Source organism: Chelonia mydas, chromosome 7, assembly GCF_015237465.2.
Source record: "Chelonia mydas isolate rCheMyd1 chromosome 7, rCheMyd1.pri.v2, whole genome shotgun sequence".
NCBI lineage: Eukaryota > Metazoa > Chordata > Testudines > Cheloniidae > Chelonia > Chelonia mydas.
This window is the reverse complement of record NC_057853.1, coordinates 53,621,787-53,646,454: the sequence shown is the minus strand read 5'-3', so window position 1 is coordinate 53,646,454 and position 24,668 is coordinate 53,621,787. Positions and strand designations below refer to the sequence as shown.

General features: G+C 52.9%; 2 protein-coding genes across 3 annotated transcripts in view; both read left to right on the top strand.

Annotated features, from left to right (window-relative positions):
* The first annotated feature begins 290 nt into the window (after positions 1–290).
* On the top strand, positions 291–6,320 carry LOC102936232 (zona pellucida sperm-binding protein 4-like). The gene is made up of 12 exons (XM_037904238.2): positions 291–506; positions 839–960; positions 1,042–1,144; positions 1,800–1,955; positions 2,412–2,599; positions 2,813–2,910; positions 3,305–3,435; positions 3,828–4,017; positions 4,107–4,254; positions 4,646–4,724; positions 5,199–5,312; positions 6,166–6,320. Exons 1-12 carry the CDS (start codon positions 299–301, stop codon positions 6,303–6,305), a joined length of 1,677 nt encoding a protein of 558 aa, XP_037760166.2. The 5' UTR covers positions 291–298; the 3' UTR covers positions 6,306–6,320.
* Positions 6,321–19,896: 13,576 nt separating this feature from the next.
* The window catches only part of LOC102936002 (acyl-CoA desaturase), a 40,423-nt gene continuing 35,651 nt past the window's right edge, over positions 19,897–24,668 (top strand). Inside the window, exon 1 of one of the 2 annotated variants that reach the window (XM_027829767.3) lies at positions 19,897–20,351. In XM_027829767.3, coding sequence (XP_027685568.2) covers positions 20,268–20,351 — 84 coding nt within the window. In that variant the 5' untranslated portion in view covers positions 19,897–20,267. The remainder of the gene's footprint in view (positions 20,352–24,668) is intronic. The other variant, XM_043551909.1, reaches the window with a different exon arrangement.

Genomic DNA, 24,668 nt, shown 5'->3' with positions numbered 1-24,668 from the left:
CCAGCATTTGGAGAGGAAGGAAGGTCTGAACCCTCCCAGGGTTCCAATGGGAAGGAATAAACTGACCTCCCCTCAGTAACATGCCATGAACACAGACCCATCTTCTGCTTCCTCCTGAGAAGGACCAGGAAGCTCCATCCCACGCCCAAGATTTCTCCTTCCTGGGGCAGGGTAAGACCAGACCTCAGGGGAGGGGCTGGGCTCTTCTCCCTTGGCCCTGCAGGAATGGCCACCTGGGCTCTGGCCAATCCCAGCTGCCTGCAGGGTACAAAGGAGGCAGACTGGGGGCAGATGCCTTATGGGTCACTGGCAGGAGAACAGCATGGCTGGGGTGTGGTGTGGGCTCTATGGGGGAGTGCTGTGCTTCTGGCTGCTGTACTGCCCCTTTGCTCTGGCTCTGGGAGCCCTGGGGGAGCCTAGGGAGCTGGTCTGTGGCCAGAGAAGCTTGCAGTTCATGCTGCATCCTGGCCAGGCTGGGGTGGACTCCCTGGCACTGACTGCTTGGGGTAAGTGAGGCCAGCCCTGTGTGCCCCTCCCTGGGTATCTGGAGGGAGCCCAGTGTGTGGCTCCAGGGAGAGGGGAAGGGACTGATTCTGTCCCAGGGATCCTTCTGCTTGTCCAAGCCCTGCCCAGCAGCTGGCTGAGTCCTAGGGAGCCTGAGCAATGGCTGAACTGAGCTGGGCAGGGCTTCTGGACTGGCCTGGCTTGACCTGGGCAGCCCTTCTGCCCCCCTGCAGCCAGGCGCCTGTCCCTTCTGTGCAGGGGGGCAGTAGCTCCTTGGAATACTCTTGTGCCCTCTTCCCCTGCACTGGCTGCTGATCTCCTCGTTCCTCCCTAGATGTGGCTGGGAAGCTGCATGCTCTGCAGAATGACTCCAGCTGTGGGGTCTGGGTCTCCCAGGCTGCAGATGGCTCCAGGACAGTTGGTGCCTCCTATGCCGGCTGTTATGTCTCTGAATGGGTGAGTGACCTTCTGGCACCTGCCTTGGGTCCTGTGCTTGCTGCTCTGCCAGCCCTGATGTCTGTGGGTCTCTCTCCCCAGGATGGCGGTTACCTGATGGTGGTTGGTGTTGAGGGGATGGCTGCTGGTGGGCGCAGGGCCCTGCATGAGGAGAAGGTGCTCAGGTGCCCCAGGAGCCTGCCAGGTGAGGGCCTAGTGTCTTATGCTGAATGCCCCAGCCTGTGGCTGTGAACGATCTTGTGGAGATGGCTGCTCTCCTCCAGTTACACAAAGGGAGGCCTTGGTCTGCCTCCATGAGGAAGGCCTGTGTCTCCTCCTTCTTCTCCTCCCTGGGGTCAGGTGGCCACTGTGGGGCCAGTGACAGCCCTTCTTTGCAGGCTGAGCAAGACAATGCCCCTGGCAGAGAGCACTCCCTGCTGCTTGGCTGCTCTTTTCACATAGGAGAGCCTGGCGTTCATGGTCTTTGTATTGCATTAGCCCCTAAGGGCTCCAGGCAGGGCCTGGGGATGGTGACAGGTGCTGGAGGCTTCCCTAGAGGCCATGTCTCCACGAGGCCATGTCTCCACTACCCCATTACCCAAACTGTTCCTGGATCAAATGGTGAGTCTCTGGGCTGAGAGTGCACAGACCAGGTTCCCCCTGGATGGTGCTGGATGGTTCAGATTGAAGCCCCTCAGCAGAGTGTGAGCTGGAGGCAGGATGTCTGTCCTACAGAACGCCTGGGGCCCTGAGGGAGCCTCAAAGCTCCTAGCCAGGCCAGGAGGGAGCATGCTCTGTAGCCCAGTCTCTTGCCCCACCTAGTCTCTGTTCCTTACTGCTTCCCACCTGTCTCACCCCAGCCCTGGATGCTCCAAGCCCCGATGTCTGTGCTGCCATCCAGAGCCAGGACAGGCTGCCCTGTGGCTCCCCACCCATCACCCGGGGAGTCTGTGAAGAACAAGGCTGTTGTTTCAACCCCAGTGATAGGGTGAAGCCTTGTTACTATGGCAACACAGGTGAGTTTCTGTGCACATGAATTATCCAGAGCTGACTGTAATGGTCCCACGTGTGGGTGTGGGGGGCAGTGGCTGAGATACCTGGCATCAAAGCTGAGTGGGGTTTCCAATACCTAGTCCTGCAGACAGCTGGGTGCTGGGCTAGCTAGTGTGATATCAAGGCCATGTGCAACGCTTTCCATCCAGCCTCAGGCTGAGTGCTTCAGCCGTGACCAATAACAGACCCAGCCCCTTGCTCTGGAATCCACAGCACATGCCTCGTGGCCATTACAGCTCCACCATGAGCTATATTGCCAGGGTCCCTTGCAGTGCCAGCCTGTGCCCTGGAGGGGTGCAGTAGAACATGGTGGGTTCTTATCCAGCTCCGGGACAAGCTGCTGGCTTCTGCTCTAGTGTCCTGGGACTGGCTAACCCCGGTAGGAAGGTGGCCCTGACTTGTCCCTGGCTCCCTTCCAGTGACAGCACAGTGCACTCCAGATGGCCATTTCTCCCTCGTGGTCTCTCGGGCTGTGACTCTGCCCCCCCTGATCCTGGACTCGGTTCATCTGGCCAATGGGCGTGGTGCTGGCTGTGTCCCTGTAGAGCAGAACAACGCCTTTGTCCTGTTCCGGTTCCCACTCTCTGCCTGTGGCACCACTTTCCAGGTAAGAGTTGAGCTGGGGGAGGCCAGGATGGGGTCCCTCAGCTGCAATAGAAGGGGGTTTAGGTCAGAACAAGGTGCGCTGGCAAGTCCCTTTCTGAGGTTGATGCAGCAACAAACACTGGCTCCTCTGGGGCAAATCTCTGGCTTCCCCTCATCTGAAGCCTGGCCCTGCAAGAGTCAAAGCTGGGGGTCAGTGACTGATCTCTCCTTGCAGATGGCTGGAGACCAGGGTGTGTATGAGAATGAGCTGGTGGCATTCAGGGATGTGAGAACCTGGAGTCTGGGCTCCATCACCCGGGATAGCACTTTCAGGTAACTCCTGGGGCTGGTACCTCTGCCGTCTTCTGCTGCACATCTCCAGAGCTGCCTCTGTCATGTGAGCTCTACTCAGGTCATGGCAATAGCATGGGAGTGGTTCAGGGCCAGCTGTTCCTCCAGCCAGCTCTTACATGGCAGGTGCCAGGCACTGCACAGTGATTCTCCCCAGAACCCTGGGTTCCGTCTGCTCATGAAGTCTAACAGATGATTAAAAACACAACAAGTCAATAGAAGGGCAATACTGGGGTGTCCCTCTTTACTTATGGTCTCGGGCTTCTGGGCAGCTGGAATTCACAGGCTCTGACTGATTCCCACTTCTACCCCTCAACTGAATCTCTGCAGTGCATGTCTGGCCAAGCCCCACTCAGGCTTGTTGACTCTCTGCTAGGTTACATGTCCGCTGCAGCTACTCCATCAGTGGAAACTTCCTCCCCCTGAGTGTCCAGGTCTTCACCCTGCCCCCGCCCCCTGGTGTGTCCCAGCCTGGCCCCCTGGTGCTGGAGCTGCGCATTGCCACAGGTAGGAGAGCTCTGTTGGCTCATGGAGATCTCTTGGAAGGATTTGGGCCTCGGTTGGAGGGGAGCTAAATTACTGTGTGGGATGGGAGGGTTCAGGACATGAGATTCTAGCCTGGCAGTGGAGACATGGGACAAGGCTCTGACCTGTTCAGGCAGATTAGTGTAAATCTAAACACATCACTGACCTCTCTCTCAGCCAGAAGTGAGCTGTATCTGTCCTCAGTGTTCAGAAAGGCAGCCCTGCTCCTGCATTGTGGGCTAGATCTAGCATAGTGGGAACACTGCCCCCTGAACTGGGAGTCAGGACCCCCTGAACAGCTTGTGGGTATTGGCCCCATATGATGCACTAAGCTTCTCTACCTGCAGTGACCCCTCTGTGCTTATCTGTTCCAGAGCAGAGTTATGGCTCCTTCTATGCAGACCGAGATTACCCTGTGGTGAAGGTTCTGCGGGACCCCATCTACGTGGAGGTCCAGATCCTGCAGAGAACTGACCCAGATCTGGTTCTGGTCCTGCACCAGTGCTGGGCCACCCCCAGCACCAACCCCCAGCAGCAGCCGCAGTGGCCTATCCTGGTGGATGGGTGAGTGACTGGGGGTCCAGGGTAAGGGGTCTCTATTTTGGCCTGGGGAGTGCAGGGCACCTTCTGACAACTGCGCCCCTCATTCCCAGGTGCCCGTACACAGGAGACAACTACCAAACCCAGCTGGTGCCTGTGGGAGCCACCTCAGGGCTGCAGTTCCCATCTCACCACCAGCGCTTCATCATCAGAACCTTCACCTTCATGGAGTCTGCCTCCCAGCGGGTGCTCACAGGGCCGGTATGACCTCCCTTCTATTCCAGTAGGGCCAATCGGTCTCTGTGATCAATACTCTCTAGCATTTGGCATGTTTGCACCATGTCTGTCATAGTGGTCCTGCTCCACAAGCCTTTCCCCCTTCCATGTTGCTCATCTCGTTCCCTAATGAGACAAGATCATGAGACAAAGTGTAGGGCAAACCTTAGGCTGGTTAAGATTCTTCATCTCCCTGACCTCCATGGTGGTCCTCACTGCCCAGCCTCTCCAGTGCTCCTACACTAACAGGCCACCCACCCCACAGGTTCAGGACCCTGTAAGATGGAGTCTAGCTTCACTCCCCTGTAAGCAAAGGCAGGGACATGTCAAGAAGGGCCTGTCCAACCTGAGCCATCATCTCTCTCCCCACTCCTAGGTGTACCTGCATTGCAGCGCCTCAGTGTGTCGGCCCTCCAGGCTGGAGCCCTGCACCCTCTCCTGCCCTGCTGGAGCCCGTGAGTTTCTTCCCATCCTCCTTGCTTGGGCTGTGGTGAAGAGGGAGCAGGTGGGGTGGCTGCCAGGATTCATGGATGTATCTGATCAGCCATGAGCACAAACCCATCAGGCCTGGTGACAGCTGGGTTTCCTGCTCATCAAAAGGGAGTAGTTTCCAACTCACCCTGCTGCTGCTTGCACAGCAAGGTCACCTCTCTGAACAAACCAATGAGGAGTTCTCCACTCCATTTGGAAAGGGAGCTCACTTTCCCTCCTGCTCCAATGGGTGTGGCTGACAATGCAGCTATCTTTCTCTAGTGCCATGTCAGGGCAACACCAGATGCTGCAGGGAGCTGGGCTGATGCTCTGCTGCAGCAGATGCCCCACTGACTGGCTTTCCTCAGACATGGGGTGATGGAAGCATAGATGCTCCTTGGTTAACAGGACTTCCAGACTTGTCTGCTCTGCAGCTAAACAGCTGTTGTCTGTCATAGGGGGCAGGAGGAGCTCTGAGCAGCACCTTCAAGATGGGCTCTCCCACATCACCAGCCAGGGGCCTGTGTTTCTCCTCCAGGCCAGGCTGAAGAGGGAAGTGTCTTCAGAACTTGGTGAGTCTGGCCTAGTATCCTTCTTTGTAGAAGCCTTAGAGCCTAACCTGTTGCCTGAAACTAACTTCTCCACTGTGGGGGAGCTCCCTATGGCAGGGACCTCTTGTTCAAAGACCATTCAGTCAAGGCCACCCTGGGGTGACCCTACAGTGGTAGGGCACCAAACCAGTGAGGCTAATTCAGTCATTGACCTGCCCATGGCCAGTTGTAAGGATGACCAGGGAATTCACTCCTGTCTCCTTGACTACATCTCCAACCTGACTGGCTTACCTAGGTTTACAGCCCTATGGCATGGGGTAGTCCTATTTAACTGCTGATCCTCATCCCACTGTGTCCAAATGGACTTGGAAGGAGGGCAGCCTCAACTCATCACTGGGCATGCATCCCTCTGACTGTCCTAACCTGAATAACTCTTCTAGAGGCATCCTGCTTAAAGCCTGCAGGGAACGCCCAACCCTGTGTTCTGAGCACACTGGTATCAGATTGCCACCAGAGAAGGCTGGGGCCCATGACAGCATGGCCTAGAGAGACAGGACTGCAGAGGCATGCAGAACTGCTACTGACTCTCCTACTGGAGGAACCACTGGCTGCACTAACCCATCCAATCTGCAGCAAACATGGCCTGTTGGTGAGGGGCTAGGACAATAGCCCATTCTGTCCTCAAGATGGGAAGGACTCTGGATTTATCAGAGAACTGGTCTAGTTACAGCATAGTGCTGGTAACTACTGTATAACAGGCTGAGCCTATGACTAGGAAAGCTGGAGGAGAAAATAGTGGGTGGAGCAGGATGGGGGTCTGATCAGGGCTCTAAAGGCATGCTTGCTCCAGACTGAACTTCCTTTCTTTGAACAGGATCTCCAAGGAACACTGGAGCAGCCTGGATCTTGGCCTTAGCTGGGGTGATGCTGATGGGGGCACTGTGTGTGATGCTCATGGCCATCATGCAGGGCAGATGGAGAAATACAGCCTGTGAGATCTGTGTGATACAATAAACGCTATTGCAAGCATGCTTTCTCTGTGCTTCCTGGGCTGGGGCAGTGTGGCCTGGCCCTAGGGGAGGCAGGGGAAACCACTTGCAGGTTTGGCACAAGTGGAGTGATGGTACTAGAATGCAGAGTCCATCTATGTCCCCTAGGCAGAGCTACCATCCTGTCCTTCTACCACCTGGGAGCAGGACACTGACTAGCAAGACAGCTGTTGGGGGGAGGGGGGGGGGCCAGGGGAGCTAGCTAGTGTTATGTGCTTCTCTTCAGCTGCCACCTCTGAGCACACAGCAGGTGTGACCTGGAAGTCTCAAAGCCAAACAGCAGCTGAGCATCAATAGACTCAAGATAGCTGAGGGGAAAAGCCCTCTAACTTTGCTCAACTAACTGATTTTAATGATTGGAAGAGTACTGCTACCCATGTCTTCTTGCTTCATTGGGGTAGTGCATAAGAACAGCCGTACTAGGTCAGACCAAAGTTCATCTAGCCCAATATCCTGTTTTCCAACCAGGGCCAATGCCAGGTGCCCCAGAGGGAATGAACAGAGCAGGTAATCATCAAGCAGTCCATCCCCTGTTGCCCATTCCTAGCTTCTGGCAAACAGGTTAGGGACACAATCCTGGCTATTGTCCATTTGATGGACATAGCAGTGTGTGGTCTTCCTTTTTGTTTTTAAATCTGCTGCCTAGTCATTTAGTGACCACTAGCTCTTGTGTTATGAGAAGGAGTAAATAACATTTTCCTTATGTACTTTCTCCACACTGGTCATGATTTTATAGACCTCTATCATATTCTTCCCTTTCCCCCCTCTTGTCTCTTTCCAAGCTGGGAAGTCCCAGTCTTATTTTCTCCTCTGTTCCATACCCCAATCATTTTTCCTGCCCTTCTCTGCATCTTTTCCAATTCTAAGCTTTTTTTTGTGGGGGGGGGGGGGAGGGGAGGGCAACCACATCTGTGCACCGTATTCATAGAAGATTAGGGTTGGAAGGGATCTCAGGAGGTCATCCAGTCCAACCCCCTGCTCAAAGCAGGACCAACTCCAACTAAATCATCCCAGCCAGGGCTTTGTCAAGCAGGGCCTGTCATAAATATAAGGGAAGGGTGAACACCTTTAAAATCCCTCCTGGCCAAAGGAAAGCCCTTTCACCTGTAAAGGGTTAAGGAGCTAGGATAACCTTGCTGGCACCTGACCAAAATGACCAATGAGGAGACAAGATACTTTCAAAGCTGGAGGAGGGGGGGGAGGAAAAAAGGGTCTGGGTCTGTCTGTCTGATGATTTTGCTGGGGACAGAACAGGAATGGAGTCTTAGAACTCAGTAACATAGAATATCAGGGTTGGAAGGGACCTCAGAAGGTCATCTAATCCAACCCCCTGCTCAAAGCAGGGCAAATCCCTAAATGGCCCCTTCAAGGATTGAACTCACAACCCTGGGTTTAGCAGGCTAATGCTCAAACCACTGAGCTACCCCTTCAGTAAGCTAGCTAGATATGCATTAGATTATGACTTCTTTAAATAGCTGAGAAAATAAGCTGTGCTGAATAGAATGGATATTCCTGTTTGTCTTTTTGTAACTTAAGGTTTTGCCTAGAGGGATTCTGTTTTGAATCTGTTTACCATCCTGATTTTACAGAGGTGATTCTTTTTACTTTTTCTCTTTAAGAAACTGAATGCTTTTTCATTAAAATCCAAGGGTTTGGGTCTGTGGTCACCTATGCAAATGGAGGATTTTTATCAAACCTTCCCCAGGAAGGGGGGGTGCAAGGTTTTGGTGAGGATTTTGGGGGGAAAGACGTTTCCAAACAACTTTCCCAGTAACCGGTTAAACATTTGGTGATGGCAGCAAAAGTCCAAGGGCAAAGGGTAAAATAGTTTATACCTTGGGGAAGTTTTAACCTAAGCTGGTAAAAGTAAGCTTAGGAGGCTTTCATGGAGGTCCCCACATCTGTACCCTAGAGTTCAGAGTGGGGAAGGAACCTTGACAGGGCTGTAAAAACCTCTACAGATAAAGATTCCACCACATCCCTAGGTAACCCATTCCAGTGCTTCACCATTCTCCTGGTGAAATAGTTTTTCCTGATATCCAACCTAGACCTCCCCCACTGCAACTTGAGACCATTGCTCCTTGTTCTGTCATCTGCTACCACTAGCCTGAGTTTCCAGATGTGGGGATTTTTTTGTTTTTTAAATAAAATTTATCTTTAAGAACAGGATGGGATTTTTGTGTCCTAAGAGGCTTGTGCACATGTTTAATTAGCTAGTGGCAACAGCTGATCTCCTTTCGTGTTTTTTTTTTTTCTTTCTTTCTTAGCTCTTCCCTGGAGTGGGGGTGAAAGGGCGTGAGGGTACCACACAGAAGGAATTCCCAAGTGTGCCTTCCTGGATCCTCAAGGGGTTTTGTATTTGAGTGGTGGCAACATCTACCCATCCAAGGTCAGAGAAAAGCTGTAACCCTGGGAGTTTAATACAAGCCTGGAGTGGCCAGTATTCTTTTTTTTTTTTTTTTTTTTTAAAGAATCCTTAAGGGCCCCCACGTTGTGCACTCAAAGTGCCAGAGTAGGGAATCTACCTTAACAGCATGGGATTCTTCCATCCTAAGCGCAGGACTCTGCACTTGTCCTTTATTGAACCTCTTCGGATTTCTTTTGGCCTAATCTGCCAATTTTGTCTCTTACTCTGGACCCTATCCCTACCCTCCAGCATATCTACCTCTCCCCCAGCTTAGTGTCATCTGTGAACTTGCTCAGGGTGCAATCCATCTCCTCATCCAGATCATTAATCAGTGACTGTACCAAGATGTGTGTACCATAGATTTATATAGAGGCAAAGATATTTTCCTTATCTACCCTTTCTTAAGGATTCCTAACATTGTGTGCTTTTTCTTGGCTACTGCTGCACATTGAGTGGAAGTTTTCAGAGACCTACCCATAATGACTCCATTTTGAAAATAGACCATTTAGTCCTACATCAGAAGCAGGAAGCCTGCTACACAATCAGTGGGGCCACTAGACAATCAAGATCCTAAAGGAGCACTCAAGGACAATAAGGCCATTGCGGAGAAACTAAATGAATTCTTTGCATCAATCTTCATGGCTGAGGATGTGAGGGAGATTCCCAAACCTGAGCCAGTCTTTTTAGGTGACAAATCCAAGGAACTGTCCCAGGTTGAGGTCATTAACTCTGGTTCGTTGGTCAATTTGTTCCTAAACCTCCTCTAATCAGCCATAGTGGAAGGAGTAACGAAACATGGGCTTCCTCGTGCTTATCTCAGAATGTGAGCTACTTACTTAGCCTGCAAACAGGGCCTGGATAGCAGTGCCAACAGAGAACAGGCACAGGGATCCAGTTACAGGAAAAACAGGCAATCTTGGGGGAGGGAGTCCCAGAGCTGCTTGGCAGTAGCTGATATTTTCTAAGAAGAATGCTTTTGTTTTGGTTTGTTAAAAACCTATGTTCTGTCCAAGTACTCTAAAAAAGAGTGAGTTCTTAACAGGGGAAGCTTCCTGCACCTCATGCCTCCTGACCTGGGGAATTGCATGGAAAAGCAGGAGTGGGGGCACTAGGCTGGGTATCAGCTGGTATTAGTTGGCACAGTGCCACTGCAGTCGATGTAGCTAGGTGGGCTAATACCAGCTTGGGTTGTGAGCCACTGTGTCTAATGGGCCCCACCTCATCTGCCTGCTGCATCATGAACTTGCATTTTCAAAATGATTTAAGCACTTGTGCTCCTATGTCATGACACTCTTGAGAAGCCTACTCCAGCTTACAATGCCAGGCAGCCATCCCTCAACTGCAGGAGCGGAGATCTCATCAACACTTTGCAGAGTGGGCAAGGATGGACACTGGGCCACTCACTGGTGGGTAAGATGAGCTAGTTCATCCCTTAAAGTATTTGCAAACTAGCCAAATGGTTCGTCTAATTAGCAATGTGAGCGACTGGATGAATGAGATGCCCACCCTCCCCACCTACTGTGTTGCAAAACCGCAGCCAAGGGAACAGGCTTGGCAGAATCACTGGGGAAAGGAAACTCAGTTGAGCTTGGCTCTAGTGTAGCACAGTGAAGAGACATGAGGGATGGAGGGAAAGAACCTCTCCTGATTTTTCTTTTCCATTTTCCCAACAAGGGGATGTTGGCAGTTGGGGGGGGAGTCGGATGGGGCAGTACACCTGTCAAACCATAACGAAGGTGCCCTGAGGGAAGCCCAGGGAGGACAGAAACTCCCATGGAGCAGAAGGGCAAAATTCAGACCATGAGGGTGGGCCCTTCTGACTTCTAGAGGGTTTAAGCCAGAGATGTCAGAAAAGTTACCACAGGGGTATCTGGCTTGCAACAGCTAAGCATTCAGCATGACATCGCTTTCTGATCCTTTGTCAGCTCTTCCTATCAGCGTGAAGTGGAATTTACCAAACAGTGGATTGTTCACCCCCAATAGGGAATATGAGCTGGGTTTAGACGGACACAGGTTAGTATGACCCTACTGATGTGATGTCGCAATAGTAATCCTGCTCTGTGTGAAGGGCATTGCGAACTCAGGCACTTGGTGTACGTGCTTGGCAGGAGAGTCAAGGGGGCGATGCTACCATCTGGGGGATTATGACTAAGTGCCTCTGTCAGAATCCCCCTTAAATGTAACAATACAGTAGCAGGGTCTCGATTGGCCCTGGATAGCCAGCTGCCTCCTCTGGGGAGTAGAGCCAGTGCGAAGAGTGGTGTCAGGATTGGGGCATAGACAGAAGGAAGCTGCCTCTCTCCTGTAGCACACCATGTGTTCATGGGGAACCTGCTGCTAAATCACTCACAGGCATTGTGGTTCTGGGCCAGGGCTTCGTATGTAGCAGCAGCTACCTCACTGACCTCTCTTGAAATTCATCCCTTGACCCAAGCTTTGGTCTTCTTTCTGAGCACCTTGAGCAGAGGAGGGGGCTGCAGGGAGTTGGGGAAAGGTCCACTCAAAGCAGTTCTCACCATGGGTTCCTAGAGCAGGTGGACAGGGCAACCCCACAGGTAGGGTGACCAGACAGAAGGTGGGGTGTAATAGGAGCCTATATAAGAGCCCCAAATAGCAGGACTGTCCCTATAAAATCAGGACACTTGGTCACCCTACTCACAGAGCACATGTATTCTTTCTCTTTCTCCCCCAACATCTACAGAACGCCTGTTGAAAATGAAGTCTCTAAGGCAGGAGGAAATCAAGGCATGCAATACAAGCCCCTCCCTGTTGCCTTGCGGGGGAGTGGGGGTGGTGCTGGTGGAGATTACATCCAGTGATTATTTTGTGGGATTTGCTTTGTCTCTTTCTCTCTCTTTATTTTCCTCTTCCTTATCCCTTTCATGGTGTATTTATCTTCCAGGAAGCTTGGGTGTTCCGTTGATCAGCTCAATCTCTCTGGCACTAGTCCTGACTGGTTGAAGGATTTAGGGAAATCTTTAATCTCTTTTGAGGCAATTCTGTGGCTTCATTCACCGCCCACTTTGGGAATTGCAGCTTCTTATCCACTGGGAGCAAAATAACTCCCCTCCCTAATTGACAGGTTTGTTTTGATAGCCTAGTGACAGTGTTTTTAAAATCCCCTTTGTATGGCTCCCGCTACCATTGCTGTCTGCATATACACAGTTAAAGAGCCAGCAGGTGGCACTCAAGACTAGGTAGCATAGCTTCTCCTTTAGCAGGACCCATGAAACTTGTTGCACACTTCAAGGCAGAGCTGTGCAAATTAGGTTGGGGTATTTTGGTTCAGTGGCTGAACAGAAGAATCAGGGCAGGGCGTCATTGTGGGCTGACCCAAAATGAGACTTTTTTCAGCAAAACAAAAAAGTAAAATTCTGTTCCAGGTTCAACAGTGTTTTATTTGACTGGAAATGGAACCCCTTTATTTAGCTGTTGAGGCATCCTTACCTTGTGGGCGGGAGGGGCAGTCAAATGAAAGTGAAAGGTGTCATTTAAAAATATGTAACCCAAACCTTGTATTTCTAGGAATTGCTTTTTTTCTGGCTGATCCCACTCGAGGAATTCGGCTTGAATTTGTGAGATATTTCAGCCAACCTACATATGCCATTTTGGAGGGGAGAGGGGGAACTTTGTCCAGCTCTACAGCCGAGAGCTGCTAGAGGAAGCTATTCACAGTGGCTCTGTGGGTGGGGGTGAAAGTAGGATCAGCCCTGCAGTGAGGGGCAGAGGCCCATACGTAAAGCATAGGGCCAAGGCAGAAGTACAGGGACAGCTCTGTGCTGCAACAGTCCTTCAGCAGCCAAGGACCAACTGTCCTTAAGGGATGCCCACGTGAGTTCTAGCAGGGGCATTCCTCTATCTGCGTGCTCTACTTATCTTGTGTGCCCCCAGCTATGGGGATTGCTAAACATAGGCTGGGTTACACAGAAAGAGGGGAATAATGGAATATCTAGCTGTGTTCCTGCTTCCCTGTAAGCATCCCTGCTAGTGCCCTCCCCATCGGTCCCTCTGCTACCCTACCCTTGCTCATTCAGAAAGGGCTGAGCTCCTGCTGGCACCAATAATATCACTGCTGAAAATCCAGCCTGGGCGGGCATCCGGAATCAGCAGCACTGCTGCAAAGTTGAGGGTGTAGTTTCCCTGTGCCCATCTGTGCTGTGGAATATGGTGTGTGAAGTGCTGCGGGGCACATTGGCTGAAAGGTGCTACTCCTGTGCAAGTTTACTCTAATCTGTCCTTCCATTGCCAATCCCTGGGACACTGGCTCTTTCGCAATCACTTCAAGGGTCCCTTTAAAGGCCTGTGCCTGAGGTATGGTGCAAGTACCTAAGCACAGGCCAGGAACTCCTACGGTGTAATGGTGGCTCTGATAGCGATTTTCCCTACAGTCCTGGGCAAGTCACTTTGCTGCTTTCCACCTCATTCACGCCCTGTACAAAATGGGGAGGATAATCCTGAGCTCACTCCCAGGTACTGGGGATGATTCATGAGGGAATGGGTGGAGAGCTATAAAACACCATGCAGGACACTGCTGAGACCATGGGATTGTGTTGGGTTACAGGGAAATCCCATAGCCAACAGCTCTCTAGCTAAGTAATGATCTGCACAGAGACCCTCAGGGGCTGAAAAATCTTAGTAGTGTCTGCAGACCGGCTTCCCTGAAGAACTACAAGGAACCCAGCATATCTCCAAGATCTAACTGCCTACACACTCAGCCCAGCAGAATTTGTAAACTCCTCTGGAACAGCTCTAAGCAGTGACTCTGGATAAATTATACTTTGTAAGCTGTCATTCCCTCTGAGCTCACGTCTTCCCTTCCCACTTGCCACCCATGCCGTGCTGGGACTTTTTCTCCCAGGGAGCTCCTCTGGAGGGAGGTGTGGATGCCTGACACTGAACACGTCTAGTCAGGCTGGAGTTAGAAACACCTCAATTCCCCCACGGTGGCCCTGCAGCCCTGGGATGGCATGGCAGGTTGTGTGGTTTGGTGTCAGCCAGGGCTGCTGCTTCAGCAAGCCCTCGGTGCAGCATCTCTAGGGTCAGGGAAGGCCCCTCTCTCTTCTTCTCTACCAGCCTCTTTCTCTCTTCCCCCACCAGGGCAGATCCCTCACTTCCGTCTCTCCCCATGACTCCAGCTGGGACGGGCGCATGGCATTGCTTTACCAGAACGGAAGAGAGAATCCGAGTACAATTGCATAAGAGCATAACCTGTGAAATAGACCCGTCAGATTAATTTCATGCTCCCCTCTTCTGCACCCAACTGGTGCAGGAGGCAGCTTCATGGGCACCGCCCTGGCAGTTTGCAGGCGATCCGGACGGCCTGGGGACTGTGACTCACTGTGGGGAGGATGTGCTGATGCTGCAAGTGCAAATGCAACGGTGGCCAAAAGCGCCTTTGCAAGTTGACCCCCTGTGAGACCCAACCCGTCCCAAGGGGCTTCAGCCAATGCTCCCCCACAGCCCTGCGCACCGTCACTGGGCTGTCAGGGGAAAGGCCGCTCCGATCTCAGAGTGGAGAGAGAACTGGGGGCTGGTGGAAATGTGCTTAAGCGCCATCGCTGGGAGCAGATTGCCCATAACCAGGCACTACAGGGGGTCTTGCCCCTTCCTTTAGAGCAGCTGGCACCGGCCACTCGTGGTGGCAGGACACTGGACGGACTGGACCCAGGCTCTGATCCATCTGGGCAGTTCATGTGCTCCTAGTCGCATGGAGCCCCCTTCTGCCTACCCCTTCCTGGAGTTCTGTTTAGACCCCTTGAAATCTATGGGCCCACATGGAGGGAGGCGCTGCTCAGCCAGACTGCAGGGGCAGCCCCCGCCTAAGAGATAGTCTGGGAGTGTGTTGGGCTGCTCCCTTCCCTGCCTGCCCAGCCCCTGGCTTGGGGGGTGGCTCTCTGCCCTGTGAGCATCTTCCTGGAGCTGCAGGCCCCTGCCCGGGAGCAGTCCATGCAATGCTGGTTTCCAGTGAAGGCTGGAGGCGGCTGCTGGTGGTTGCCCAGGCAGAGCTGGGCCCTTGGCAGCATCCTGATGTGTGTGCTGGGGGTAGAAAGACACCGGACAGATGGACAGAGCCAGGCTCTACAATGAGTGCACTGTTCCCCCTCGGATTCATGTGCCCGAGTCAAAAGACAGCCTCACTGCTCTGCGGGGCCGGGCGACGCGGCCAAGGGTGGGCTGTGAGGTCATCCTTAACGAGAGCAGAACTGCAGTGTCAACAATGCCACCCATTGTACAGCTCTGTTTGTCCACCATGGCTGGGTTATTTCTGCTCCCAGAACGGGGCTGGGAGCGGGGCCAGCGGGGGCGGGGGGCTTGGAAGTGAGTCAGGCAGCAGGGACTGGAGTGAGCCAGGGGAAAGCAGAGAGATAAAGGTCCTTTCTAATAACCCACCTGTTAGCTCTGCACTTTATAGACACTGAAAAGATAACAGGGTAGATTGTGGGGACTTTAGCCACATCGAGCACGTTGGCTAGGTACAGCCTGGCACCTGGGTCAGAGCTACTCTCCCAGGGCCCTGCAATGTGGGACTGATGATTTCATCTGCTCAGAATCACCCCTTATCTAGCTGCAAACCTGGCACGTCTCCACCAGAGAACTGTAGAGCCTTAGCTGCATCCCAAGCCAGTCTGCGGCCTTGGGATCCTGCAGAGGAGTGGTGAGGCTGGGGGAGACGGGAACCAGCTCCTGCCCCTGCACCGGCCCTGCAAAGCCCCTCACAGGCAGCCTCTGCTCGGGGAGCTTCCATTAAGGGGGGTCCCTGGGGACGGTGTCCGCTGGGGAAGCCCTGGTAACACAACTCCAGTGCTGCCACGCTGCCAGAGAGAAGCTGGCTCATGGGAGCCCAGTGGATCTATGGGACTCAGGGCATTAATAGGGCAGCTGTTTGTTCTGTCTAGTGGGGAAGTACGGGAGAGAGTGGCAAAAGCCGTGTTGCCAACTCCTGCGATTTGATAGGAAATCTCATGATATTTGGTGTTTCTCTTAAAGGCCCAGCCCCTGGAGTCAGGAGATCCCGGAGAATCTCGGCTCTCATTAAAAAGTCAGTTTCTAGCCCTCATGGGGGCAGAGAAAATCTGGAAAATGGGACCCGAGTCCACCCCAAAGACTCAAAACCCAGAAAGCCCATGAAAAGCCCCCAGCATTGTATTGTGTTTAATAAGCTCATGATATTGTGGGATCTGGCTCATGACGCGTGAATGGGTGGGTTGGCCATACTAGTGGATGTGCATCTATGTCCCTGGAGATACATTCATGTTGTGTGCATAGGTATCTATTGCTCGTGGAATGGACATTTTATTGAGTGACAGTATTGAGTAGTGCATGAAACATCCGACAGGGAGCCAGGAACTTCTGGGTTCTGAGGCCAGTTCTGTCACTGACTGACTGTGCAGCCTTGGGCAAATCACTTCACCGCTCAGTTTCCCCACCTATGTAACAAGGCACTAGGAATAGGCTGTATACAGTGAATAACTGTGCAAAGAAATCAACCCCTAAAAACCAGATAGCCAATAAACTCTAAACTGCCTGTAAGTGGCAATGGTGAGAGACCCAAAGGGCATTCAAATGCTGTGGAAATGGCTGGGCATAGCATGGATAGATAGGATACAACAGAAGGTGTTTCCTTCTTATTTTTACCTTAAAAATACCAGAAAGGTCAAATCAGATCTCCTTGCTTTTCCAGGAGGACTTCTGAGAGTTTTTAGATGTTGTGAGCACTGACACCTCACAAGGGGTGAGGCTGTTGAATCTTTAACCAGGACTTTTCTTCCCAGTGTTCATTAGCCATCAAAGTTATTAACAAAGAGCTTTAAACACCCTGATTAAAAGTCTCTTCCCCTACCTCTCCCCTCCCCACCCCCCTAGCTCAGCTTTCACTCTCTTGCCTCCTGGGATGTCACAACTTCACTAGTTCTCCGTGCACCACAGAGTGTTCCAGGCTAGATGAGATCACAAATTCTCATTAAAAAAACAATACACTCTTCTCTCTGGTCTTGTCCCCCATCACAATGAAAGGAAAAAGGACACAGGCCCAATTCTTTCCCCCTTTGCTGGTCACTTTTCAATGTAAAACCAGAGGAGCAAAAAAGTGTCTGCTTTCTGAGGACAAGTATGAGATTTCTTTGAAAAAAAAATGAAAAGTTTTCAGCCAAAAAATTTCAAAAGTTTTTTTTGGGGGGGGGGCGGGGCAGGGGTTGACAAAAAGTTGACATTTTTCAGTAGAAGCCCGCTCCTCCCAAGTTTTCTGACTCTTTCTATTCTGCACCCAACATCTCCCCTCTCCCCCTCCCCCAGGTAGGGAGAGCCCTCTGAGAAGTGAGGTAGCTGCTGGATGCTGAGCACATTTGAAAATCTGGTACTGTGAGCCCCAGCACCCTGGAAGGGTTAGCAGGAATGTGATCACATTTCAGTGACCACTGTTTCCTCCTCATAACACCAGGAGATCACACGAGGCAGGGAGAGCCCCCCCCCCCTTCTCCCCCCAGCCTGTGTTGGCAACATGGCTGAGATAGAAGCTGCAGCCACAGGCAGATCTGCACTACTGAACCTAGGACAAGCCAAGAATCAGTGGCACAGAGGGGATTAAGTGGCACCACATGTCCTCCAGTCAGAAGGATGCCTCCACGCTTTTTATAATTTCATGTGACTAAGAGAAAGAATTTCAACTTTTGTCCATGTTAAGCAAATAATCCAGGTTTAATATCTTATTGCTCAACCATTTATCACAAACTCATATGGAACTCCTGACCCCAAATTCACCTCAGCTATGATGGAATTAATAGGGCTGTGGTACTGATTTACACTTTGCTCAATCACCTGCAGCCTTACAATAATTATCTTGATCCTGCTCTTACATACTGTTCTGAAAACCCCTCCTATATACAGTAGACCAGTGGTTCTCAAACTTCTTTTTTCCACAGACCACTTGAAAATTGCTGAGAGTCTCGGCGGACCACTTAACGATCTTTCCAAATGTTGTTTGTACCATTAGCTAACTATTGTAAAGTGCTTTGGATAAAAGTGCTATATAAAAAAAAAGTAATAATAATGAACTTTTTTTGTTCTACAAATAAAAGCACACAACTCATATTTTCATATCAGTAGTTTTACCTTTCTAATGCGATGGATGCGCCCTCTCTCCCACACCACAGCAGTCCCCAAGCTGGGGCTGGGAAGGAGAGGGGGTCTCTCCCCCGCCACAGCAGCCAGAGAGCTGAGTCTGGGAAGAAGGGCCGTCCCTGGAGCTGGGAAAAGTCACCTTTCTCTGGCCGCCGCAGCCCTGTACATCCTAAATTCCCCCCACCCCGTCTTCTCACCCACCTATCCCCTATTCCCCCCCAAGGCCACCACCTCACCTTACATGTGCATCTTCTCCAGGGTCCCAGCACCTAATGAGTGGAGCCACATCTGCGCAGCTCCACTAATTAGGTGGGTGGTCTTTCATTGTTTTGTGGACGGCCGCCCAGGTGCACACCTTAGAGCAGGGGTGGGCAAACTTTTTAGTCTGAGGGCCACATCTGGGTGGGGAAATTCAATACAGTGCCATGCATGTAGGGCTGGGGCAGGGGGTTGGGGTGTGGAAGGGAGTGCGGGGTGTGGGAGAGGTTGCGGTGTGCAGGAAGGGGCTCAGGGCAAGGGGTTGGGGTGGAGGAGGGGTGCGGGCTGTATGAGGGGGCTCAGGGCAGGAGGTTGGGGGGCGGCAGGCTTCTCAGGGCAGGGGGTTGGGGGCTCAGGGCAGGGGGTTGGGGTGTGGGGTGCAGGAGGGGTTCGGGGCGCAGGCTCCGGCCCAGCACCACTTACCTGGAGTGGCTCCGGGGTGGCAGTGGTACGCACCGGGGTCAGGGCAGGCTCCCTGCCTGCCCTGGCCCCACGCTGCTCCCGGAAGCGGCCGGCACCACGTCCCTGTGGCCCCTGGGGGATGGGGGGCAGAGGGCTCTGTGCACTTTCCTCGCCTGTGAGTACCTCCTTCAAAGCTCCCATTGGCTGCGGTTTCCCCTTCCCGGCCAATGGAAGCTACGCAAGGCTGCAGGGATGCGGTGCTGGCTGCTTCCCAGAGCAGTGCGGGGCCCAGGGCGCCACAGGGGTGGCAATCCCGCAGGCTGGATCCAAAGCCGTAGTTTGCCCACCCCTGCCTTAGAGGGAACTAACCGCAGACCACCTGAATGGAGCTTGTGGACTACTGGTGGTCCACAGACCACAGTTTGAAAACCTCTGCAGTAGACTAATCTGGTTTGTTTAAAATAAAGATGGTTATGGGGCCAGATTCTGAACTGGTGTAATCAACATAGTTCAGTTGCAGTCAATGGAGCCACATCAGTTTATATCAGCTGAGGAGTTGGCCTATGATCTGCAGTGTTGTTTCTCGGCTCGGGAAACCAAACCAGACTCAAAATTTCATTGACTTCATTGTAAATCTCTTCAATGCCCACAGAAGTCAATTAAAATATTTGTACTGACAGCTTTCTTTTGGAGAGGTCATATACTTTTACTAATGTAACCTTGATACCTCATCATAAGCTATCAGTGCTGAAACAACATTTCTAAAACATATCACCTTCTGAATGATTCATAGACTCGAAAACCTAGACAATCCAATGACAGAGTTCTTTCTTTTCAGATAATAATCTACAGAAAGAGGAGGAGTGCTGCATTATGGATCTCAACCAATGACCATTCAAGTCAATGGAAAGAAACCCATTAACTTCAGTGAGCATCAAGCTGGGTCCCAAATGGGTAGACAACATAGCATTAGCCATAGTACTGACACAGGGGTGACCCTTTGCAATTCCTTACACCAGGGGTTCTCAAACTGGGGGTTGGGACCCCTTGTGGGGTTGCGAGGTTATTACGGGGAGGGGTCGCGAGCTGTCAGCCTCCACTCCAAACCCCACTTTGCCTCCAGCATTTCTAATGGTGTTAAAAATATAAAAAAGTGTTTTTAATTTATAAGGGGGGGTTGCACTCAGAGGCTTGCTGTGTGAAAGGGGTCACCAGTCCAAAAGTTTAAAAGAACCACTGGTCTACACAATTACCCGGTGAGCACCCTTTACTTAGACATTAATTACATCATCTTTTTAGACAAGACCATGGTAATTGTCAGGAGTGAGCTCTTCCACCTATTGAGATCCGGGAGGTGGGCGGGCAGCTGAAGACCCCACCCCCAGCCTAAGGCGAGGAGCGACTCTGCAGGTGCGAAGGCAACACGAGCAATTCTCCAGCCGCCTCCTTAGGAGCCAGCTGCAGGGCCGGACACTGATCTGTTAACGTCATAGGAAAACAACAGCCCTAAGACACGCTGCGGGGGTGGCTGCAAGCCCAGGGCACAGAGAGCTGAAATATCTCAGGCTGGGGAGCCGCAGCCTGCCGAGCCAAGGCAGGGAGACAGCGCCCGGATCGCCTCCCTGGGAGGGGCCCGGATCCCGTGTCAGCCGCGGGGGCGGTGCAGCGCAGAGCGCCGCTGTCCGCGCGGCTGCTGCAGGGGCGGTCCCAGCGCGCTGCGGGCAAACCCAGACAGGTCTGCGGATGGCTGCGCGTTTGGCTCCAGAAGAGGGAAGCTCGGCTCTGGCGTCTCCCCGCAGCCCCGGGCCGGTCCCCTCAGTAAGCGAGGTGTGTGCAACCGCGGGTGTGCGGGGGCCTGATGGGCTGGGGGCGCCGCCTGGCACGGCGGGTGCTGCTCAGACCCTGTTTTCAATTGCTTTGAACGTTGCCGGGCGGTGGCCGCTTGGGCTGGAATCTCCCGTGCCAGGCGGCGGGCTCGGGCTGAACTCTGCGGGAAAACGCCCCAGCTGTTCGTGAGAACGAGCCTCGGGCAAGTCGGGCTGTTTCGCCCGGGGAACAGCTCACAGGCTGAGCCCCTCTCTTTGAGCCAGGTGCCCGAGCACCCCCGGGCCGGGAGCAGCGATTGGCATGGGGGCGCCGCTGTGTCGGGGACAGGCCTTTTCTCCGAGGCCCTGAAAATCCCCCCCCCCCCCCCCCCCCCCAAATCTGACCCCGTGAGGAGGAGGCGCTGGAAAAACCTGCAGTTACCATATACCGGGGAGCGACTACGCAGCTCTGTCTCCGGGAGATGCCTGCACTGGGCATGCTCCGGCCGGGGCAGAGTCAGGCTTCTGCTATTGCGGTTCCCGGCTCGGGGCCAGGAGCCGGGGGTCTGGCTCTCCCGTGCTCTCGGGGACCCTTCTGCTGGGCCCAGCCCCGAGCAGCGCGGCGGAGGCAGCTGCCTGATTCCGAAGCAGAGAGCAGACGAGCTGGGGCTGGGACTGGCTGGGCAAGGAGCCGGGAGCTGGAAGCAGAGGAGATTGGGACTGTTTCAGCAAAAGGACTGAGACTGGGGGGCCGGGCCGGGAGGGGGAGGTGGGAGAATGAGATCCGATGAGGAACCGGGGGAGACTGCGGCTGGCTGGGCAAGGAGGCTGGAACTGGGAGCCACTGGGGTGAGGAGAATGGGGGAGGAGCCTGATAAGGAGCCAGGGTGCGCAAGGAGAACTGGGCCTGACCAAGGAGCTGATGTGGGGAGGGGAAGGGGTTCACTGAGATTAGACATGGAGCCCAGGGAAGGAGACTGTGAGACCGAGGGGACAGGAGCGTGGGCATGAGGTGACTGGAGCCCTCGGTGGGGGCGGGAGAAACAGATCAGACAACGATCTGGGAATGGGGAATTGGAACTGGCTGGCTAAAGAGATGGGGACAGGGAGTCTAGGACTGCATGGACAAGTAGACTGGGATGAGAAGCCTGTGGAGTGGAGATTAGGACTGGCGAGTGTTGAGGGGCGGGGCACAAAACTGGGACAGGGATAAATTGGAGGGTATGCAGAGGTGAAAGTAAGCCGGTATGCCCCAGTACGGTGTACCGGTAAGAGCTGGTGCGCTGTACCAGGACCAGCTTTCCGCGAGGGCAATTTAAAGCCCTGGGGTAGTGGCGGCGGGGCTGCGGCAGGGATTTAAAGGGCCCCGGAGCTCCAGCTACCCCCTCCCCCCCTGGGGCCCTTTAAATCCCAGCCTGAGCCCCGACGCCACTACCCCGGGGCTCAGGCGGGGATTTAAAGAGCCCTGGAGCTCCAGCTGCCGCTACTGCTCCAGGGCCCTTTAAATCCCCGCCAGAGCCCCGCCACTACCCCGGGGCTCAGGCAGCAGGGCTCAGGTTGGCGTTTAAAGGGCCCTGGAGCTCCAGCCGCTACTCGCCCTGGGCCCTTTAAATCCCCACCTGAGCCCTGCTGCCCGAGCCCTGGGGTAGGGGTGGGGGGGCTCTGGCGGGGATTTAAAGAGCCCTGGAGCTCCAGCCACCGCTACTGCCCTGGCCCTTTAAATCCCCGCCGGAGCCCCGCTGCCAAAGCCCTGGGGTAGGGAGGCTCTGGCGGGCATTTTAAAGGGTCGGGGCAGTAGCAGCGGCTGGAGCCCTGGGGCTCTTTAAATCCCCGGTGGAGCCCGGCCACCGCTACCCCAGGGCTTGGGCAGCAAGGCTCAGGTGGGGATTTAAAGGGCTCGAAGCTCGGGCAGCTGCTACCACAGCGGAGCCCCAGGCCCTTTAAAGCTCTGTCAGAGTCCAGAGCCCCGGGGTAGCGGTGGCAGCTGGTGGCCCTCAGGGCTCCTCAGTGATTTAAAGGACCCGGGGCTCCGCTGCGGCAGCTGGAGCCCTGGGCCCTTTAAATCGCCCCCGGGGCTCCCAGCCATCTCTGCAGCTGGTAGCTCGGGGGTGATTTAAATGGCCCCGGGCTCCCAGCCGCCACTACTGCAGCTGGAGCTCTGGCCCTTTAAATCTTGATTTAAAGGGCCTGGGGATTTGAAGCCATGCTTCTTCTGGTTGAGGCAAGGCCCCTGCTCAGGACTCCGGTTGTACCGGTAAGTCCTCTAACTTACTTTCACCCCTGAGGGTATGGGACTGAAGGGGTTAAGTATGGAGGAAAGAGGCAGTGGGGTCTGTGCTCACTAGAGCACACACCTCTCCAGAGCCTGGAATGGAACCTAGTGTCCCTGAGTCTCACGATTCTTCTGCAGTCAGCAAATATCTCTGGAAGCCACTGGGAATGGGTGTGTCCCATTCTCTCCTCTAGTGCTAGTCCTCGTAGAGCATGACAACCTACTACTGCTATCTGCTCATTAGCTCAGGTGACAAAGGGCTGTGTGGTGGATCTAAAGATTCCAGTGTTGCTGATGTGAGTGTCAATAGGATGCCACGTGATGGAAATTCTGATTTATTTTTTTCCAGTTTGCTTTTTTAAAAACCTATGAAATTGCAACCTTAATGCTGTTCTTTTAATGTAGTCGTTGTGGAAGTCAAGCATGCAAAAGTTAGGAAATACCAGGACGAAGGTTGCCTGTGCAACTAGAGAGAATGGAGGGAAGAGTCAGAGCCCCTTTCTTGAATGCAAAGAAGACAGATCTCCAACCCCACAGCTGTTTGGATCCACTTAAAGCGACAGGATATTTTTTGGCTGGGCTCTTCCTTGTACCAGGGAACGTGTTTAATTCCAAATGACCGTGGGAGTCAGAAGGGTTTGTAGGGTATGTCCGAGTGAGGTTCTCAGCTGCTAGTCATTGCGGGAAGGTATTCCTGAGCCTCTGGATCCTGCCCCAGGAAAGGAGGAGTTGGTGGTCATATAAGTTGCATGGTCTGATTTTAATTCCTCCCCCAAGAAATTGCATCACAGTGGCCCCAGCGGGCCAGCTTCTATTGCCCTGCCACCAAAGATACAAAATAGCCTTCTCAGCTGCAGCACTCAGGTGTCCTTGGTATCTCCAAAGAGATTGGGCTGGAACCTGCCATTGTGATTGGGTAGTGGCCTTACACCTAGTTTGTACGGGTAGAAATGCTTGCGCTTGGTGGAGGGCAGCAGAGGCCCATTGGGGCTGATTCTCAGGAGCGTTGAGCACCCACAACTCAAGTTGGCAGTGGTCACACCTGGCTGAGAGGAGGATCGGTTACTCCAGATTTAATGAAAGGATCCTGCCTAGTGAGGTCACTCATGCGTGATCCTTTCATTCTTCACATGCTCTACCCCTCTGTACTAGCAAAAGTGCCAGATCACACGTGTATGATGAATGTTGTGTCACGGTTGCATCAGGGGAACTGGGAGCCAGGACTCCGAAGGTCTATTATTAATTGTGCCACTGACTCGCTGTGTGACCTCAGGCAAGTCGCTTTGTGTCTGTGCCTCGATTTCCCTTCTCTGAATGTGGAGGATAATGATACTGACCAGCAGCCATGAAGTGTGAACTCCAAAGTTCTAACTGGGAGCACTCAACACTATCCTTATCCTCCGCACTCCTCACCCAGCGATCTCAAAGCACTAATTCAAAGATTCTAGGTCCAGAAGGTTTGGGTTGGACATTAGGAAAAACTTCCTAACTGTCAGAGTGGTTAGGCACTGGAATGAATTGCCTAGGGAGGTTGTGGAATCTCCGTTGTTGGCGATTTTTAAGAGCAGGTTAGACAAACACCTATCAGGGATGGTCTAGATAATACTTAATTCTGTCATGAGTGCAGGGGACTGGACTAGATGACCTCTCGAGGTCCCTTCCAGTCCTATGATTCTATGAGTTTGTGATTGTAATCCTCTAGTCTGACCACCTGTTTAACACAGGCCAGAGAACTTCCCCAAAACAATTCCTAGAGCAAAGCTTTTAGAAAAACAGCCGGTCTTGATTTAAAAATTGTCAGTGATGGAGAATCCACCGCAAACCTAGGTAAATTGTTCTAATGGTTGATTATCCTCACTGTTAAATAGTTACACCTTATTTCTAATCTGAATTTGTCTAGTTTCAATTTCCAGTCACTGGATCATGTTCTTCCTTTCTTTGCTAGACTGAAGAGCCCATTATCAAATATTTATTCCCCATATAGGTAAGCTAAATAGATTGGGCTTCTTGAGGAATGTTTTCTAATCCTTTACTCATTTTTGTGGCTCTTCTCTGAACCTCTCTAAT

Coding starts and splice junctions, on each gene's coding strand:
- LOC102936232 (XM_037904238.2), top strand. CDS start 299: ATGGGTCACTGGCAGGAGAACAGCATGGCTGGGGTGTGGTGTGGGCTC. Junction 507..838: donor CCTGGCACTGACTGCTTGGG/GTAAGTGAGGCC, acceptor GTTCCTCCCTAG/ATGTGGCTGGGAAGCTGCAT. Junction 1,145..1,799: donor GTGCCCCAGGAGCCTGCCAG/GTGAGGGCCTAG, acceptor GTCTCACCCCAG/CCCTGGATGCTCCAAGCCCC.